This window comes from Armigeres subalbatus, chromosome 2 (genome assembly GCF_024139115.2).
Source record: "Armigeres subalbatus isolate Guangzhou_Male chromosome 2, GZ_Asu_2, whole genome shotgun sequence".
Taxonomy (NCBI): Eukaryota; Metazoa; Arthropoda; class Insecta; order Diptera; family Culicidae; genus Armigeres; species Armigeres subalbatus.
The window spans coordinates 353792844-353815031 of NC_085140.1; the positions used below are offsets into that span (position 1 = coordinate 353792844).

The 22188-nt window shown below is 40.1% G+C and overlaps 1 protein-coding gene across 2 annotated transcripts in view; it reads right to left on the reverse strand.

The window, feature by feature from the left end:
- The window catches only part of LOC134212934 (pseudouridylate synthase RPUSD2), a 454550-nt gene extending 436616 nt beyond the window's left edge, over positions 1 to 17934 (reverse strand). Inside the window, exon 1 of one of the 2 annotated variants that reach the window (XM_062691287.1) lies at positions 16902 to 17934. In XM_062691287.1, the coding sequence (XP_062547271.1) occupies positions 16902 to 17516 (615 nt within the window). In that variant the 5' untranslated portion in view covers positions 17517 to 17934. The remainder of the gene's footprint in view (positions 1 to 16901) is intronic. The other variant, XM_062691286.1, reaches the window with a different exon arrangement.
- Positions 17935 to 22188: the final 4254 nt, after the last annotated feature.

The window sequence follows — 22188 nt, forward strand, 5'->3', positions numbered from 1 at the left end:
AATTTCCTTGGGAATTTTTTCGGAATTTCCTTGGGAAATTCTTCGGAATTTCCTTGGGAAATTCTTCGGATTTTCCTTGGGAAATACTTCGGAATTTCTATGGAAATTCTTCGGAATTTCCTTGGGAAATTCTTCGGAATTTCCTTGGGAAATTCTTCGGAATTTCCTTGGGAAATTCTTCGGAATTTCCTTGGGAAATTCTTCGGAATTTCCTTGGGAAATTCTTCGGAATTTCCTTGGGAAATTCTTCGGAATTTCCTTGGGAAATTCTTCGGAACTTCCTTGGGAAATTCTTCGGAATTTCCTTGGGAAATTCGTTGGAATTTCCTTGGGAAATTGTTCAGAATTTCCTTGGGAAATTCTTCGGAAATTCCTTGGGAAATTTTTTGGAATTTCCTTGGGTAATTCTTTGGAATTTTCTTGGGAAATTCTTCAGAATTACCTTGGGAAATTCTTCGGAATTACCTTGAGAAATTCTTCGGAATTTCCTTGGGAAATTCGTCAGATTTTCCTTGGGAAATTCTTCGGACTATGCTTGGGAAATTCTTCGGACTATGCTTGGGAAATTCTTCGGAATTTGCTTGGGAAATTCTTCGGAATTTGCTTGAAATCCTTCGGAATTTCCTTGAAATTCTTCGAATTTCATGGGAAATTCTTCGGAATTTCCTTGGGAAATACTTCTGAACTTCCTTGTGAAATTCTTCGGAATTTTGTTGGGAAATTCTTCCTTTGAAAATTCTTCGGAATTTCCTTGGGAAATTCTTCGGAATTTTCTTGGGAAATTTTTCGGAACTTCCTTGGGAAATTCTTCGGAATTTCCTTGGGAAATTCTTCGGAATTTCCTTGGGAAATTCTTCGGAATTTCCTTGGGAAATTCTTCGGAATTTCCTTGGGAAATTCTTCGGAATTTCCTTGGGAAATTCTTCGGAATTTCCTTGGGAAATTCTTCGGAATTTCCTTGGGAAATTCTTCAGAATTTCCTTGGGAAATTCTTCGGAATTTCCTTGGCAAATTCTTCGGAATTTCCTTGGGAAATTCTTCGAAATTTTCTTGGGAAATTCTTCGGAATTTCCTTGGGAAATTCTTCGGAATTCCTTGGGAAGTTCTTCGGATTTCCCTTGGGAAATTCTTCGGAATTTGCTTGAAATCCTTGGAATTTCCTTGGAAAATTCTTCGGAATTTCCTTGGGAAATTCTTCTGAATTTTCTTGGGAAGTTCTTCGGAATTTCTTTGGGAAATTGTTCGGAATTTCCTTGGGAAATTATTCGAAATTTCCTTGGAAAATTCTTCGGAATTTCCTTGGGAAATTCTTAGAAATTTTCTTCGGAAATTCTTCGGAATTTCCTTGGGAAGTTCTTCGGAATTTCCTTCCTTGGAAAATTCTTCGGAATTTCCTTGGGAATTCTTCGGAATCTCCTTGGGAAATTCTTCGGAATTTCCTTGGGAAATTCTTCGGAATTTCCTTGGGAAATTCTTCGGAATTTCCTTGGGAAATTCTTCGGAATTTCCTTGGGAAATTCTTCGGAATTTCCTTGGGAAATTCTTCGGAATTTCCTTGGGAAATTCTTCGGAATTTTCTTGGGAAATTCTTCGAAATTTCCTTGGGAAATTCTTCGGATTTCTTCGGAATTTCCTTGGGAAATTCTTCGGAATTTTCTTGGGAAATTCTTCGGAATTTCCTTGGGAAATTCTTTGGAATTTCCTTGGGAAATTCTTCGGAATTTCCTTGGGAAATTCTTCGGAATTTCCTTGGGAAATTCTTCGGAATTTCCTTCGGAAATTTTTCGGAATTTCCTTTGGAAAATTTTCGCAATTTCCTTGGGAATTTCTTCGCAATTTTCTTGGGAAAATTTTGTAATTTTCTTGGGAAATTTTTCGATTTTCCATGGGAAATTCTTCGGAATTTACTTGGGAAAGTCTTCGGAATTTTCTTGGGAAATTCTTCGGAATTTCCTTGGGAAATTCTTCGGAATTACCTTGGGAATTCCCTTTCTGTGTGACATTCAATTATATTAGTCACAGCTACAGTCACAGTCACTTAGTATTCAGCTTGTTTTTCCTAATCTTGGTTTAAAATAATTCTGATTGGTTTTCGATTCTTCACGTATATCAGTTTGTTAGGAACGCTCAATAGATTTTTTGTTGGAATGTACTATAATGTGTCCTTTGTTTTAATATAAACCATGCAAAGTCGATATAACTCTCCTAAATTGGAGTCTTCGCCAAATATCTATAAAGGTGAATTAAAATAAAAAACTAGAAGACTTTTAATTTATTACGTAACAAACCCTCTTATAGAAAGATCAAATAAATTTAAATGTGTTTATTGGACACAACATCACAACCCTACTCGTTCGTCAAGATCGAGATGAAATGGTATAAAACCCACAGAGCTGCAGAGCAGCCCTTCCGCTGCCCACACCGCCGCCAATGCTGTGCACCAACCATGACTTCAGGCATCGAGTGTTGTGATGTATCCATTACGAATTCACGTCAAGCATCACGCAGCATGCAGTCAGCCGGCCGTGTCACAAACAGCAGCTCACAATGCAACCACTTCGCAACTGATGCGCGATATTCATCCCACCGTGTATGCCCTCACGATCATCACCCCCCGGAGGACGTGACATGCAGCTATACTTACTACCTATACGAAGGATGGTGACGATGATGATAATCATAAAGGTACTTCTTCTGTATAGCTATGACTGTACGTTCTATGCGCCAAGAACTCGCTCAGCTGAGATGATTTGATGTGACGCTTGGCGTCACCCCTTTTCCGCTCACCTTTAGCTGACTGAAGCGGTCCTCACGAGACGGTAAACTATTGACAATATCCTGAATATTGATGTGAAAAATAGTTTGAATAATTGATGATCTTATCAAAAATAAAAATATATATCTAAATTTTCGCCCTGAACGACGATATGCATTCTCATACATGTTTATTACTTTGATGGATCATTAAAATATTGTAAACCGTCCGGTTGTCTAAATGCCAGTTGAGAGATGTGTGATAATTACGACCGTATCGTTTCTGTCTCATGATTGCACCCGCATCCGAGTGGGAGGGTGTCAGCACGGTTTTCAATTCTTAATTCCAAGAGACATCAAATCATCCTTCCTGCTCACTCTAATCTCCGGTCTAGGCTAGACCAGAGTTCAGCTGCACCAATTCGTCGGTTTCGACACAATAGAAAAGACGCGACATAATCGTCGTCGTCGTCGTCGCAGTCCTATTTTTATCCCGAACGACTACTCTACGAATCCCTCCGTCTACTGTGCCACCGACCGGCTGACAAACAGTCAGTCGAACAAAAATTCGAACGAAAACTGAGAAAATGTAAAGTTTATTCTGGTTTGGATTTCATGCCAGCATAAGCACGCAGATTAGCCGGTGGGAATCGGTTGGCATGCCGCCGCTTGCACATCCCGCACCTTGCCTACACTGACTCGATTTCACTCACGGTTCGTCTCGACGGCGATGACGACGCCGGCCGCTAGCCGCCGTATACATGCCAAGAGGATTTACTCGAATTTTGGTACGCGATGCGCAGCTGTAGATGACAAAAATAATCAGTCTTTGCGATCGGAATACCAATTGCCCGGTACCTACCGACCGACCGCATGGTCGCTCCAATGGGTGCAGTCAGGCCAGGCCAGCAGCAGCGCATTCGGTGGTGTATTGGGTAGTGGTGCGTGCCATTGATGCCATCACGATTGCGGTTGGTAATTTGGATTGAATTGGATTGGATAGACCGGGCGGGGGTTGTGAGGTGCAGGTATCGAGATTGCAACTCAGATTGACCACTGACTGTCGGCGTCGATGATGCAGACACGACTTGGCAGAGTTCTGGAGTTAAATGACACGACGTGACCGTCGTAGGGCAGTTGTTCACCTTTTGCAGATAATCCTGTCGGAATTATTGGATTGGTTTGGATTGGATTGAAGTACACTGTGGCTTTGTGGGTGTGGAAGGAATTAGCAATGATCGATCGAATAAATTAGAAGTAGAAAATAAAATGACTTAATTGGATGAAATAGTGAAGTTGTCAGACCATCGATGCTTTGACTTTGAGTGTATTCAGTCAAAATAGCAGAATTAATCAGCATTCAGATGAAGAAACAGCGTTACAATACAATATGCTCTCCCTGCATTTATTTAGGGATTTTTATTGACGAATGCTTTTAAATTCTCATAAAACTGTTTCCACAAGCAGAGTTTATGAATATATTTGGGAAACTCTAGTGAAAAACAGAACATATTCCACTAGAGTTTCCCAAATTCCACCAGAGTTTTTAATTTCTATTTTGTATACATCCATAAATCCTGTAAGTAGAAAAAATTTCACGAAAGCCATTCGGCCCAACTAGTACGATAATAAAATAACCAACACTACATCGTTGAATGCCAACACGAACCGTCTCTCTAAATTACAGTCCTTCGGGTAAACAGTGTTAAAGGTCAAGAAAGTTGTAAACTTTTAGTATCTTGGTAACCAGATAGCGGCAGTTTGCGAAACAAGGCTAGGCTGTGAATTTATGAAACATTGAGAGATCCGATCAGATTATTTAACGTCAACACACCAAAATTCGAATATTCAACTCTAACGTGGCATCTTCATCGCTGTACGCCAGCGAAGGCTAATTGTGTACCAGCGGTGATGACGAAGAGGCTGCAAGTACTCATCAAATGATGTCTACGGTTTGTAATTCGGGGCTGGTTACCAGATGGATCTCAGATACTAAGCTCGTTCGACGATGCCATCAAACATCGATATCAATAGACTTTATGCGCGTAGTAAGGAGACGTGGTATTTCGAAAAATTTCGTTTCAGGTGATTCGAAACGAAATTCCGCAGAATTTTGCGGAATTTGAGCATGGCGAAATCAGATTTTTTGTTTTCGTTTCGTTTCGTTAGATTCCAAATATTTCGCCAGCAAAAATTTGCTGCTAACGAAATTAAACGAAATTCCGAGCAAATTATAACGAATACCAAACTTCATCCAATGGAGAAATTTCGAATACGCCGCTGAACAAAATCATGAAGGTTGTGGTCATGATTGTATGAAATACACATTCTTTTTCTTCCCTTTACCCGGACTTCCACTCTTCAGCGTTTTGTTAGAAATGTTCAGGCATAAACGAAATATGCATTTATTGATTCAACAATTCAACATATTATTGTGCAGGTGTTTGATATGATTTCGTCAATATATAACACTATGGATCGTCTACACACTTTGCACAGCTTTGATGGCTGCAATCAGTTAAATATGGTCTTCAACGTTTATCTGAAAGATCAATCTTTTTGATTTTGAATTGAAATAGTTAGGCTGTTAACATATTCTCAATTGTGCCCAAAAAAGGCTCAAAATGCAAACACACGCTATGCCGTAGCAATGGAGTATTTGCTTTAAGCTCTATAGAACCATCTTTGTGATCTATAGAACTAATGCCATGAAAACCTTCCGATCACAAACTGATCATATGTTCATGCAATTTTGAATGTTGCAAAGGATTCCTCGAGTTTCAATTTCATCAATTTTCTGTTTACGTACACGTCTGGCCAGAAAAATCCCAACAGATAAAAAAAAACAAAAAAAAATATTCATCTGGTGATTTTGAAACAGCTCAAAACTACAATAATAGAGCTATATGAGAGCATGCTTTAGCATAATCAACCCCATCTTCATTTAGTGAGGATCGTGAAATAGGATTTTTATCAGAATTGGAATCCGAATAGCAAAAATCTCACACTTTCAATTTCTGTACACACCAGCGACAAGAAGCACATCATGGTTGTGGGTTCAAGTTCTATCGTCAGTCAAATCTTTTTTCGTGGTATCTCATAAAAACACTTTCCATGGCTAATTTACCTATCTGTATCGTTCTTAAATACACCCAGGTTTTTTTTTACACGGTTGGAATTCATTAATTTCTCGGGTAACCTGAATTTTCACTGCTTTCTAAATATCCCTGAATTTCCTTTGATTTTTTCTGAATTTTTTCGTGGGGTTAACTCATTGTTTCATTGATGCTGAAGGTCTTAAACGACTAAAACCAAACCGTGTAAAAAAAAACCTGGGTGTACCTTTTTTTTTAAATATCTGTTTATTCCAGTACATGTCACGTGTGGTCGACATGTTCTGACGTGCATTCAACTCGCTTGTGTTCTATGCGGATCGTTGTCATATTCGTGTCATATTTGGTTCGTACGTTCTAGGGTAGTCCCTTGGCCATTTTTGAAAAGTACCAGTATTCGGTATTTGATGGAGTCAATATCGGTAACACCGGTAAAATACCGATATTCGTAAAAACTGCAAAAATAAAGAAAACCTTTGATTTGGACTTTTGGGTAAAAAACAATATTCATTGACAAACTTCAAATGAGAAAATTATTGCTGAGCTGGGCAAAGTGAAACATAAGTAGACATTACATACTGAGCAATGAGCATGATACATTAATCTCCCAGTCCGCATCGGTTCTGTTGGTAATATTTCCAGCTTCTGAGAATGTCTTTGGTTTGTCGAAAGTTGGACGAATGGTCCCAAGAGCGTCAAAAATAAGTGTCAAGTCCTTGCTCTTAACCCGCTAAGATTCGTAATAGGAGAATTCTTTAAGGATTGCTTGCAAGGATCCTAACGTCAACGTAGTTACCAACGGTAATGCAAGAGTTTTCTCTGTTGCAGTCTTTTCACGAGTTGTTCTTTCACTGAGAAACCATAAAAATCATCCATACACGCACCTTCTTCGTACTGATCGTCAGGTGTGGTTGTTGTCTCAGTTTTGAAGATCGCATCGAGAATGATTAAAGACGCTTCAAGATCGCTTGCTTAATCGAAATTCAGGATGTCTTGAAGAAAATTTTAAAAACGTTTCTGATCGATTACTTTACGGCAGGATTATTCAAAAAAGCAAAAAGATCAGCGTATTCTGATCGTCTCTCTTGGATTCGTTTGTCGGCTTCTTATAGAGTGCAGAACTCACGCCAGAGTAGTTCTACAGCAGCGGCTTTAACAGTTCGAGAGCTCGAGTCACCTCACTTACCTCCAAAAAATCATCATCAACGCAGTTGAATTTGGAATAAAGCATCCAATCGATCAGAGTTTATTTTTCTGAACGGGTCTCTTTAACTCATAGATCCGTTTGAGCATGGATCACATGCTATTCAAGTGTGCCTTAGTATAAGCCACCAAAACAAGTTCTTTCGTCAACTCGTCAATTAGTCGTCCATTCGTCAAAGTTAGCACTGACCTTCGCTATCCTTTTCTAATTTCATCGAAGTCAGCTCGGTATCCCATCACAAAGAAATTATGATATACGTTTTAACTTTTTGCCTGATCCCTTCGTGAGTTTTGAAATTTACCTAAAGGTACGAGGCAATCTCTCACAAGTTTCAAGAAAGGAGACCGTCGAAATATTGCGTGATTATTCTACCTCTTTTCCTTTGAGATATGTTTTCAGTCCGCTTGTGCTGTCGCCTTCACACTTAATTACTTTTGAACTACGTCATGGTTTTGATTTCCGTGTAAAAATCACTCAGAAGCAGCGGATATGCCGAGTTTAATTTTCTCTTTAAATTTTATTAATGGTCAAATTTATGTTCAAAAATTCTCGATGATGTAAATGTTAATTGAAGAAAAACTTTTCAAGATTTTAAAGAAAAATATATAGAAAAATTATGAAATATCGAATTTTTTTTTCCGTCTGTAATACCGGTATTGTCGATACTCAAAATTGGCCGGTAATCCGGTTTCGGTACTACCGGTTAAACCACCCTAGTACGTTCGTAAGTTGTGCAAGGGCACTGTGGTGTGTTTATCACACGATCCCGTTATGGGAGACACGGACAGTTCGACCGTGAAGAAATGTCGCCAAGGAAGGTTGCTTCCGATGAGGGAAATGCATACTTTTGCGAAATCAACAAGCTCTCCTCGCTGAAGGACGGGGGCGCCGAAAATACGCTTGAAACATAAAGAAAAGACGATCACGATGATGCTGACTCAAGTGCACCTTCATCTATGTGGCAATAAGTCGCTGCCCCTTTCTTTCCTGACAATAAGTCACTTAAAGTCGTTCGTGCTACGTAACTTCGACTTCGACAACGTGAACATGAAGGACATTTGAAGAACTTGACGCTCAGGTGGGCAGCAGTCTCAAGCCTACAGCGTCTAAATCCGGGTCTTGCCGTAATCAAATGGACTGATCAATGTCAACAACAGCTTTGTCATCGAATGGACCGGGTACAAACCGCTGCGGTGTATCAAGACGCTACCCAGTGCGTAAAACTGTTTCCATTTCTGTTATGGAGCTTGGCATTGTGTGATGAACGCTCGATGTACCCGGTGCGGCGGAGAACTCGAAGTCAGCAGATATGAATGAGCTAGCTTTAGGTATAAGTTTTGTTCTTTTTCGAATGCCGGACAGGAGCGTCCTGAGTTCTATTGAATCCGTCAGAAGACCTCTACCAAGAAAACACCAAACCAAAGCTCTCGTCCACCGCTTTACAACCGAAACTTTCCGGATATTTCACTCCCTTTACCACAGAAGAGGCTGACAGTTGCCGCAGACTCTGTCCCTTCTCAAGTCACCAGACAAACAACATCTGGTCCATTCACCATCGAATAGACGCCGCTTTCTCAGCGTGGATTATGACGGCAACAATATAAGTGACCTCAACTCCGGAAGATTGGCTCCGACCTTCAACCAACTTGCGGCTTGACTGTGAAGCTACAAATCTCGTTTCATCCAGATCTACAATCGGGCTCTTTTCGTCATATAAAATGGCTTCTAGGCTAAGTCTTATCAACTGGAACGCTCAACTCGTAAAGAGTAAAATAATCGAGCTCAGTGGATTCGTCAATGAGAAGAAATTTGACATATCCTTCATCAACAAAACCTACCTGGAATCGGAGGAGTGTGCAAACAATTTTGAATTTCAGGCTAGTGAGTTTGGATGGAACTAACTCCAGAGGCAGAGCAGTGATCATCGCCTTTGCGAAGCAACATCGCTTGCCGCCTGCTGCCGAGCTCCAAACTAAAGTTCATCGAAGCGGTTGGAGTGCAAGTGACCATCTCTGCTGGTGTATCACGTTAATATCATGGCCATCGTCAAATAACACGGTGGCCGGAACAAATCATCGCAGAAGACCTCAACGCAAACATCTAGCATGGGGCAACTTAGTTCCAATCGCAATGACGAGCTGGATAGGATCTGCCAATAGGATAATGGAGGGCCAATACACCATGCTGAGCCGTGACAGTCCTACCCAATTGACACAGTCCGAGGCCCATGCACATTTTTTCACCAACATGGCGAATCATATCTCCCAGCTGGTCGTTTACTGGGAGCTCAGCTCGAATTAAACTGTAGTATCGTGACGAAATCGTGGATGTGCAGATCCTAGCCATTCAAGAGTCGCTTTCTCAGGCTCGTGAACAAAACTTGAAACTAGTGACAACTAGGCTAGTCAGGTAAGCAAACACCCTAGCCATTGATACACTCACCTATCCGTCTTCAATGCGAAATGTCACTCGCAGAAAGCACTAGCTTATTGGACTGCCTGACAAAATTAGCAAGGTCAGATTGATGGACCTCAGAAATAATGAGTTTTCCAACAAAATCAATTTTCTCTCAGACTGTGCTTAACCGTTCGTAAAAATGACCAAGTTTTAAATTCCAAGCCTCGACCAATTCTACCTTTGATCTCATTATACAGCAGAGGCTCTACGAATCGCTTGGAAACTACTGAAGAGAGGGTCGTAGAATCAGGTCGTCACTTTGTCCGCTTGTACAATCTTTGATAGAACTTCGTCAGTCAACATGAAGCAGCCTTTAACAAGTTTGTTAGTTAACAATGTCGAGAAGCCATTCAGCAATGTTTGGCATTTGGCAAACTATAACGCTACAATATGTTAGTCAGGGCATCTATGGTACCAATCAGCAAAGCGAGTTCAAATGCCCACAACATTATCGCAGGGGTCTCCCAGGGCAGCACTCTCGGAACCCTGTTGTTTAACTTGTGACCTCTGACATCCCAGAATCTCCATAAAACAGCATTCTGTATCTTTCACGTCCACAAAGATTATCGGAGCGCTAGTGGAGAAACTCTAACAAGGTTTGGATATCCTTACAGAGTACCTCACCAGTTGTATCATCGCAGCTATATGTTCGTATACCTGCCAGCGGAATGGAAAGTGTGGCCTTACTGCTTAGAGATACCATTTAAAAGGACAAAAATGATTTGTTGTAGGAAGTGAAAGAATTTTAAATATAGACATAATATTTCATTTACACATTTCATATTACATTATTACATTTTTTATTTCACATTACGAGACAAGCCAGCCTAGAGGGCAGCAGGGACTATGTCCAAGGGCTTGACGACCCTCCGCATGGCCACTGCGAGTTAGGGGCCTGCCTAGGATGTGGTGGGGTTTGACGGTGGGCTCTGTTAAACCTCTACAAAAAGCTGCATGTGTCCATAAGCAGGCCCTATCAAACCCAGTCAACACATGAACGTATATGGTGTCGTGTAGGATGCTGAAGTGCAGGCGATAGAGGTACTTTTCCACACAACATGTATGTATATCGTCTCCAATTTAGCATCTTGTATTGCACCATGTGCGATTTTATGTAGACTGGGAAGCGACCGTGTGCCGCTCAAAGCGCACAAGCCCAACACGAGTGCCAACCGGCACATCAGGATTAATACCAGTGAGATCCTGATTACGGTATACTGGTCAAGGCAAGTGACAGACACGCGCGCGCGAAAGTAATGCAAAATAAACGACATGTAAAATGAACGTAAATTTACATTCTTACTTAACGTCAAATAGAGATAAAATAAGGATTGCTGAATAACTTTAGCTTTCCGATTACTATCAATTATTTTCAATCCCGTTTCTTTTTTACTTTTCTTACGTTAATGAAATGATAACGCGGGCGCCTAATCCAAAATTCAAAAGAACAATCGCTCACTTTGAGCGATTGATTGTTCATGCTCACGAAGGATGAACAATTGAACAAACTAAGTAAATGCTAATAATTGCTAGAAGTTGCATAGGTCACATCACTTTCCATGGTGAATCCAGATCTATGTTACTGATCGCCCCACCCAACTAACACAACTTCATTCCCGTGGTAATTATGGAGATGCAGAGGTAATCTCGGTCTCTAGTAGCAACAATTACCACACACTCACATTCCTCCCTTTCCCAACTGACTCTAAGGACTTGGCCGGCGCCGTTATTGATCAATATTTGCGAGCTGCTGAAACGTGCACTTCGAGAATAGATGGTAAATCCCAACCACTATTTACTTGGATCGTAGTGCAATTTGCACCAGTTCTGATCAATCACGGAGTAGCAACCATTGATATGTACAGTCAGTCTAAGCTAAGCTAAGCTAAGCTAAGCTACATTACGAGACAAGCCAGCCTAGGGCTGAAAGTCTCGCTAATGAAGACAACAAAAATACATTTTTCTTACAACAACTCTGTTATGTACTAGAATGAAGACGATTTCCCAGCATAATCGATCGAACAAATTGAAGTTTCAAATCTTAGTTTAAATAAAAAAGCATGATTAAACAGAAATTAAAAAAAAACATTAAATGTTATCCCGACCAAAGCTTGGGAGCAAACTAATTTTGGTGTTATGAAATCGTCTAATTTTGATAACCAAGGTTGGTATCCTTTTGGACGTTTTAATGATTGAAAGATCAAAATCTCCCGCATTAATGGGCACACACACACACACACACACCTCATATTTTTAGGATAACTTTTTTTCAGTTGCACCGATCTTCACCAAATTTGTTGTGTAGATTCAGAAGTTGAATTAACAATACTTTGCGAAATTTGACCCACTCCATTTGTTCATTTATTAAAAAATAAATATGTTCCCACATTAATAGTTGTACTAGAACAAAAGATAGTTTTTATTGTTAAACGTTTTATTGAAGTTCTTCAAGCTTATTTTGATACAAAATAGTTAGGGGAAACGACGGCTTCGGCAGATTTTTAACTATTATTGTCAGGGAGGTTTGCATATCAAAGAATATTGTGGCCAAATTTCATAAAAATAATGGTCAACCAAAACTCCCCTGACAATAATAGAACAAAACCAGCCGTCAATTCCCCCTAATTAGTCAACAGAGCATTACTTAGTTTTGTTTTACACACAATTTTCTTTCGTTTCGTCATCTAATATTAAGATTGTTTACCCTTAACACACTGATGACACATGCTGTTTTAATCACTTTCTTGAGCTTCACGATAGTTGCTAACGCCTTAGCGAAATCATATATAGTAAATTATCGTACCTAAAACATTTTAAAGCAAATTTAGGACTGGAGAAAGAGCAGACCCCTCCAGTATATGCATTTTTGCCCTTGCTAATCACATTTTTGTGGATTACTTCCCTAGTAACATTTTGCTTTTATGATGGTTTTATAACACTCTTGAAGAGTAAATTATGATCTTTAAGATCGTTATAAAACTTAAAATGTTACTTGGGTTCGCGTGTATTGTTGAAACGTTAAGTTTCCAGAACCAAGATATCGACAGTAGGGCTTGAAATGATGTTTAGTATAACTTGAAAATCTACTATCTTCATTTTATGATGATTAAGGACAAGGCTGGGGCTAGAGATGTGCGCCACCGCCGACATTTTAGTATCGACGCAATGCCGTTTAAAATTTGTCACTCCGGTGGTCAATAATTTACCTTGCTGTTTCAAATTTGAATAAGTCCGCAGAATTTTTCGTAGAAATTCTGAAGATTCAGTTGAATTTGAAATTTGATCTCTGATTTCCGAATTTTCCCGATTGATCCCTAGAACATCACCACTCTAGAGATTTTTCCGTGGAAATACTAATGGTTTTTCCTTCAAAATCCCATACAATTTCCCGTCGGAATCTAAAAAATCTCTCCGTGAAAATAGAAACTTCAAATAGATTCGAAAGATTTCCCGTTGAAGTCCAAAAATCTCGTTGAAAAAGAATGTTTGAATGTAGAGTAGTAATTTGGCCAAACAAACCATTTGGCTGGAGCCCAGCTATTCTATAGACATTTGACCGAAAATGTCATTTGGTCGACCAGTTCTTTCGACAGAAATGAATTGTTAGGACAAACAACTTTTTCGGTTAAGTTACTAGTTCGGCCGAATGTGCCTCTCGGCTGTTTGTCGCTTTCGGCCAAATGTCATTTTCGGTCAAACCATTTTCGGGCGTTTCAGACAAACGTTCAATTCGGCTCAATGGAATTTGGCTAGATGACGTGTTATTCGGCCAAGTGGCATCCGAATAATTGACTTTTCGTCGAATGACTTTCGGCTTTAATGACAGGTAGGGCTATTTATCCGAAAGCCACAAAGCCGAAAGTTTTCTGTATACGTCATTTGATCGAACATACCATTAGACCAAAACCCATACGGCCGAAAATGTCGTTCGGCCGAACTTGTCATTTGACCGAAAAGGCTTTAACTTAAAGCCTTTAAAGCCGAAATGGTCGTTCGGCAAAAAAGCCATTTCTCCGAAAATGTTATTTGGACAACCGGTTGACCATATTACCCGTTGGTCGATATTAGGCCGTTGAGCCAAATGATATATTCGCCCAAACGACTCTTTTTGTCAATCAAAATAAATTTTTTGGCCGAACTATTTTCCGTTGTATGACCGTTTCGCCCAATACTTTATTTCGGAAATGATTTTCGGGAAAACGACCCTTCTTTGGTCGCAAATAAATATAAATTGATGGAAATAGTAAAATCTATCCCCCTGAAGTGCCATTTTAACTTGTTTTATGTGTTTCTTTCATTTTTATTGCGCGAGAAAGAAACCACCAAGGCTAGGTGGATTAATCTGTTTTTTTTTCATTAAATTTCCGAAGAATTCCTTTTAGACAATAAGAAGAATTCCCTGTAGAAATTCCTTCAAAATTATTTTTTTTGTTGAAATACCGAACAGTTTTCAGTGAAAAAATAAAAAATCACGAAGAAATTCTGAACAATTTTAGATAAAATTTTCTGTGTAAATTTCGAAGAATACTTTACATAAACTTTTCGTGGGTATTCTGAGCATGTTTCTGTAAAAACTATAAGAATTTTTCGTGTAAATTCCATTTTTTTCCAAATTCTAAAAAAAAATCTCAAAACTTCAAAGTAGTTGCCACGGAAAATCTGAAAATAATTTTCAAATGAATGTTTTGGAGAAGATCAGAGAATTTTCAGGAGAAGTTCATCAGATTTTTCTTTAAGAAACGAACGTAAAAAAAATCTTCACGCCGATTCACTCCGCCGCCGCCGGCTAAAATGGTGTAACGCCGTCGACCGAAATTCTGACACACATCTTTAGTTGGGGCAGTATCTAAGATGACCGCTAATACTGATCGGTCACTGAAATTGCATGACGAATTTATTCATTATAAACAATTTTACGCACCTAATATTTACTTTGAAGCTAAATTATGCTTTCAATATCAAAATATTTAGATATGTCTGCAAAGGCCCATGTTGAAGAAATGCTATGCTTATTCGATATTCCATCGAATAGGGTGTTTGTGAAAAAGTAGGTTAAATCAGGAAGCCCTGATAAATGGGATATTTGTTTCTCAGCAGAAAAACAAATTCTATAAAGCGTTTCAATGTTTTTGTGTAATAAAAATATTTCCTAAACTGTCTGTTAAGGTCGCATACATTTTCATAACAGATATTTTTGAAAAATGACAAAAATTTCAGTGATATTGCCCAAATACTTTCTCGACTCAAGTCCCGAACGAGATATAAACTTCGATGAGTGACGCTAAAATGCTTTAACTCTCACATTTTCCATTTCCAGTAAGATAGAATAATAGGATAAACTATTTCAAATAGTTATGAAATCAATTATGTGATATGTGAGTGAAACAGACGTTTTAAATCAAGTGCTTGTAAATTTATCAAAAGGTGTCAAAATACTTCTTAGCACACAAGTAAATAACATTTAAACACTTTTTATTATAAGAAAAACCATTTTATTTAGTATTAGTTTTTCAATGGTTTTGTTACTTACGTGAGAACTTTTTGAAAACAAATAAAAAACCCTTTTTAGTTAAATGTACCTATTAATATGGGACACTGCTTTTTTCATATATTTTTTATAAGTAAATGGACGAATGAAGTAGGCAGGCCAAATTGTTGCTGAACATTGTTTATTCAACCCCTAAATCTACAAAAATAATTGGGTAAGGGTTGATGCAACAGAAAAAATCGTAATATTCTAAAAAATATAGAGTGTATCTATTAGAAAAATCTTACTATGACATCAAACCGAAAACTATTCCTACTGTCGATAAAAGCAAATTGAAAAATGATGTTGGTTTCCCTTAACAAAGTAAGTAATCAGTTTGATGTCATATCATACAATTTAGAATTCTACAGGAAACTGAAATCAAAAGATGTAATCAATCACGAACATTAGAGTTTGAAAACAAATTATTTTTTTCAATTTGATGTCGACATCAAAATATGTTTGAGATTCTACATTATTATATCCTATTTTTGGTACAAACCTTAGCTCAGCGACCTGACAGCAAATCGCTGATTTTGATTACTCAGAACGATATGCTTTTGGTCGTTTTAACGGTTAAAATAACAAAATCTACAGCAGAAAACCGTGACATCAAATTGAAAACTATTTCTGCTGTCGATTAGAGCGAAGAGCAAGTTTAATATCTGTTCATACGAGGCCGACACAAATGTTTAAAAAAAATCTCCCCCCTTGGATTTTTTTTTTTGCCCAAGAGTAAAAATTTAAGGGGGCCACAATAAAATTTCCGGAAAATTTTGAGGCTTTTGAAAACATTTTGTAACAATTTAATTATTTAGAAATCAACAGCAAACTGAAATGAAAATAAGTAATCAATGACGGAAACCAAAATTTAAAAACAAATTATGATTTCAATTTGATGTTGATATCAAAATATGTTTTCTATTTGCCCTCAATATGATGTCAAACTTTGCTCGAGTAGAAAAGCTCAAAGTAGGAGAGAATATTTTTAAACGTGTGCTGAAGAACAAAATCGAAGGTCAAAGGCAACAAGAAACATGAGGATTGGAAGTCATAGAGGAACAACATGAATTGAAAATCAAAACAGTAAAATACATCATATTTTTTAATTCTGTCATTGTATCAAACCAATTCCGGTATTGCAGCTAAGGATGTATTTAATCATTGCAATCTTCACACAGCATATTAGTCGCCGCTCCATCATATCAGCAAAACAGATTTGATGATTGATTCTTCGTGCAAAAATGGTATGTCGTTTTCACTTCAACATTTTTTCCTAAGTTTAGTATGATTGTAAATATTTACTTGTATGTTTGTCATCTCTTTATGTATTGATGTATGTATTTGAAAGGAATATCATTATCTTAAGCTGAACTGATTGTTGAAATTCAAGTTTTCGAACAATTGACTATCAATAAAAAAAAATCGCACAGTACTGATTAACGTTTACTTCCTATCGGGAAATAAGCTTTCACAGCAATTTCTTAGACACCGTAACAGATGATGCTTAGAAATATCAAATTTGGACTCTCGCCCCGACGACCGAAACCGGATAAGAAAGTATGGGAAACAATAAAGCAATCAAACTTGCCTTGCAGCTCCCAGCAGCAAAACTTTTGTCATCTGGCGTAACAGCGATTTATATTAAACGGAACATCATTACCCACCCGGACGAAAATCCGACATGTCCCCCACGGGTGCTATCTCGCTATGTCGAATCACCACGATCGGTGTCATAACTGCAATCATTGCTCTCACCTGCGAGTAGTACAAAAAGCGAGAAACGATACCCAAAACGGAACGAAAGCTGTAAAACAAAAATTCGAACATTTTGCCATCAACTCACCTTTCTCATCGGCATGATGAGCGTACTGGTGGACACCACGTTGGTGGGCGTCTTCTGCGACTGTGGCGGCAATCCTGGCTGCGGTGGTGCCGGCTGCTGTTGTCGCATTGGCACCATGGCCCCAATGGCCCCATTCAACCCGAGCGCGGTCAGCTGCTGGCTCTGAGTTTGGGGCGTGCCGGGGATCGACGACGGCGTGTGCTGTGGCTGCTGGGCGGCCGCAATCGGCTGCTGGCCGAGGTTCAGATGGGCCGCCGGATGGTGTGCCATGAAGCTGCGCAGGTTCAACGGGGTGAACATGGCGGCAGCGGCCGCTGGATGTAAGGGCTGATGCTGCATGGCAGCGGCGGCTGCGACTGCCGCAGCCGGATTGTGTAGGGCCGCTGCCGGATGATGCTGATGCAGCTGGTGCTGATGGTGATAGGACGCGGCCTGCTGGCCGGCTTGCTGCTGGCCAGCGGTCTGAACCTGTGGCGGCGGCTGAACTGCTGCGGCCGCAATCTGAGGCTGGTGGAAACCGGCCGTAGCCGGATTAAACGGAACCGCCAGCATCTTCTGTAGGCCCATCCCCGGGACACCCCACGGTATGTACCAGGAACCTGGATGGTGCTGCATTTTTGATTCGAGTGCTTCTTCGAATTTCCTCACTAATCAATCACACTTAATTATTCCAAATGGCTTTTTGCTATGCTTCTAGCTATGCTGGCTATCACACGATATCACTGTGAATCATGAATATACGGATAGAATCACAAGGAAAATCACACTTCAACCCACTATCAAAACCCCACAACGGAAAGCACAAACGTGCACCACCCACCGTAGCCAATCTTTTGGCGAGCTTTTCTCAGTGTTTCGCGGAATTTCCCTGTCTAGACGATTGACGAAGAACGTAAACAAAACCGACGACGATGGAATACGGAACGAAACGTAACACAAAAAAAATCGGTCACAAACTCGCGCGCTCCGTTGGAAAAACTGTAAATCGAGTACGATCGTTGATCGTCACGCCGCCTTCGAGACCGAAAGGCAACTAAAAGCCAAAAATATCAATCCCAAGCACCAGCAGCGCAGCAGCTCAACAACGATTCCACAGCACGCCGCTGACGATGGCCCTCTCTCACGTGGATGCGCGCGCGCTCACTCTCAGGCTCAGGTTCACTCACGCGAGCCCCGCGAAATTGCGACTCGTCGAACGTGCTGCTGCTGATGGGCGCCCGGTGGGGGAACAATGCAATGTAGACAAGAAGTGACCGCTCGCTGCCCGCCGTCGTCGTCAACGTCGTTGATTCCACTTCGCGCGGGCGACGGGACGGAACTTTTTCTCCCGACGACGAGCTTGCTTTGTAAACATTCTCCACTTTGGGTTCAGGTTTGGGCCGCGGTCGAAACTAAAGGTCTCTTGTTCGCGGCGATATGGTGGCCACCGGTATGAAATTTGCCCTTTTCCCCGACGTTCATTGACGATGCGATGGACTAACGTTCATAGGAAGGGTCGGCACCGGCTTAGCGCGATCCGATGTCACGCCAACGACCCACGACGATATTATTGCATAACCTTAAACTGGCGCGGTCATTACACTGGTTGGAGAATATCATGAACCTCATGTGTTATTTGTGCTGATCCCAGAAATTCTATGCAAAACAGTCTTGCCATTTGAGATCAAAATGTAAAACTGAGAAAACCAGCTACGAAGGAGATTGCGGAGATTCTGATAGATTCTACAAATAGCATAGATTCCCTTATTGAATTCCATTAGGATTTGATAAACAGATAATCAAATTTCTGGAAACCTCTTTCAAAGTATTATGAAAAATGCCTTTCAGATGTTTCGGAGAATCGTTTTTAGAGAATTCCGGAGAATCAATTTCAGATTATTCTAGAGAATCTCTTTCAAATGGGTTCAGATTGTTTTTCAGGGCATTCCGAAGAATCCCTTTCAGAGGATTTCGGATGATTCCTTCTGAAAATTCTGAAAATATCCTTTGAGATGATTTTTCAAAAAATCTTTTGGAAGGATTCAGGGAGATCCAATTCTCGGATCAGATATCAGACGAATCTGTAGAATAATTTCAAAGAATTTCATAGGATCTCGGAGAATCTTTTCAGGAGATTTTCATAAAATGTATTCAAAATGATTTTGAAGTATCGCTTTCAGAGAATCTTTTCGAGAGGAATGCAAAAAATATTATGCAGAATATTCTTGAGAATCCCTATCAGAATTATGATCCTCATCTTAAAGAATATCAGAGTATCATTTTGGGGGGATTCCTTTTCAGAGATTTCGTCCAAAATTCTTATCAAATGACATATGGAGTCCAATAGTATATGATCAGATATACTTTTTTAAGGAGAAAGATTTTCAATTTATTTCGTATAAATTAATGGAATCAGCACAAACATTTAAAATAACTTACCGAGGTTCAAAAATTTCACAAACCAGTGCTATTTTCCGATCAGAATCTTCCCTTTCGACGGTTACTTGTTCGCTCTGGCTCGCGATTGGGCCACGCGAGGGTCAAGTGATGATGTCGGCGGTGGCGGCGACGACACTCTGATGACCAGGAGTAAATTAAATTAACAACACATGTACCGACAACACACCCGTCTCCCGGCTTCGTCGTCGTCAAGATGGATATTGCTGGTGACTGATAGTTCCACTGTTTTGCTATCATCAGCCACTGACGATGGATGGGATGCAGAGCTGAGGCCGTGGATGCTGTTGTAGTGCCAAATGTTGCACCCGGGTTGATCGCGGACGGAGCAAAAAGCGAACACGAGGGAGACACGAGGTCGTTTGTTCAAGAGATTGAAAATTGGGAAGATATAGAAAAAAAGAGGGGAAGAAATATGGAGATATAATTAGTGTTGTGATTAATTAGTAAAGCAGAAGTGGTTCTTGAGCTCTTTCGCAGGGGGTATCACTTCGGGTGGACGGTAGTTTGCTCTTTGCTTAGTTTGTTCTTTTTGGAAGCTGACTGGCTGGCTGACTGGTTGGAGGTCGATGACGGTGGTGGCGGTTCTGGCGCTGCTGATGGAAGACACGGCTAATAGGGATTAAATGATGGTGATTGAAGAAGAGGCTTTTGGGAAGAATAATTGATCGAGATGACAGAGTTGTTTAGTGTCACTTTGCTGTTGTAATTAAGCGGCACGAATTAACCTTAACTTCCCTATTACTCTTTTACTTATTTTACTTAATGTCAGGCAATTAAAATGAAAATCAAATAAATAGCTGAACATCTTACTTCAATTTTGTCTAATAACAATTGCAAGGAACACGAGTATTGTTATTACGTAACGGCTGTAATTTTTTTAACTTTAGGAAATTCTTTCAGCTTTGGTAGTCTGTAGAAGCAGCAAAAACGAGAACACGAGTACGATATACATTTTACAAACACCACGTGTACTATATACATTTTTTCGAGATAATCCTAATAATTTCACAACATAGCCAGAATTTTATATTTGTAACGCATTGGAGAAAACCAATCAAACAAAATGTGTAGGGAGTATGTTTCTTCAACAATTTTTTTGATGTTACCGAAAATTACAAAGGGGCAATAAATGGCAGTGAACGAGGGTTTTGAGAAACTTAAGTTTCTGGTACAGACCGCATTCGATTTGGTAACACGTTCGGAACAATTATGTTGCCAAAATCGAATGGTTTCAGGGTCACGTAAATTCCTTCAAATTTCCACAGGAAGTTTATCCAATTATTTTGAATTTTCACGAGGAACTTTTTTGGATTACAATTGAACATTATTTACAATTGGACATTAGGGTAAATCACTACTTGGGCCTATGGACCCGATTCCCGGCTCACTGCACATAAAACTTATGATTTATACTGTTTGGAAGCCGTAGGTTTATGATTGATAATTAAAAAAAGTCTCCAATTTATCTCGCACAATACTCAAAATTTTTCAAACATTTATTTTACTCCTAATCGACCCAATTATAGAAAATAAAAATGTAGATTCCAAACTTTCGCTCTTCGTTGCAACACCACTGAGCCGGAGTGATTCTTTCCACTTTTACAAAACGGTATCATCGAATAAACACCTACCTGAAAATCGACACAGTGCTCGATACAATCATTGTTTGATGCTGTTAATCACCCCACCATAATGCTAAACTCACGCACTTCAATCTTTTCTATTTGTGCATATCACTAGAACTTCTATAAACATATTAGAAAATATTTAAAAACGTAGGGTTTCATACCCCATTCCCGGCCTAACATGCGTATGACTGCATTATTCAAATGATATTTATGACAAGGATCAACTTTTCCTGAATTTTGTGGGCCGTGTAATACTGCAACGGGGCTCACCTTTGTTGAAATAGCTATTCTTACTAAACATCGATTGGAAAAACTTTTATTTGATTCAAAATAACAAGGTGCAGCACTCATTTCAGACACAGCGATGGCTTTTCCGGCATACCCCAAGTCTCTTCGGCATACGCAATATTTTACTCAATCTCTCAACATTTCACTCTCTTTTGGGACAGTAGGAAATGCGATGTAAACAAAAATATGCACGTTCCCAGAAGCGCAGCGTCTCTTGAAGATGGCTAGAGAGATATTCGATCCGCAACCGCTGCACTTGGCACGGTTTTTTTTTATCATCAGACTAAGGCCGGAGTGGCCTGTGCTGCACATAAAAGACTTCTCCATTCAGCTCGGTTCATGGCTGCACTTCGCCAACCACGTAGTCTGCGGAGGGTCCGCAAGTCGTCCTCCACCTGATCGATCCACCTTGCCCGCTGTGCACCTCGCCTTCTTGTTCCCGTCGGATCGTTGTCGAGAACCATTTTTACCGGATTACTGTCCGACATTCTGGCTACGTGCCCGGCCCACCGCAGTCTTCCGATTTTCGCGGTGTGAACGATGGATGGTTCTCCCAACAGCTGATGCAACTCGTGGTTCATTCGCCTCCTCCACGTACCGTCCGCCATCTGCAACCCACCATAGATGGTACGCAACACTTTCCTTTCGAAGACTCCCAGTGCGCGTTGGTCCTCCACGAGCATCGTCCAGGTCTCGTGTCCGTAGAGAACTACCGGTCTTATAAGCGTTTTGTAGATAGTCAGTTTGGTACGGCGGCGAACTCTATTCGATCGTCTTGCGGAGTCCAAAGTACGTACGATTTCCAGCCACTATGCGTCTCCGAATTTCTCTGCTGGTATCGTTATCGGCGGTCACCAGTGAGCCCAAGTACACGAATTCTTCAACCACCTCGATTTCGTCACCACCGATAGAAACTCGTGGTGGGTGGCTCA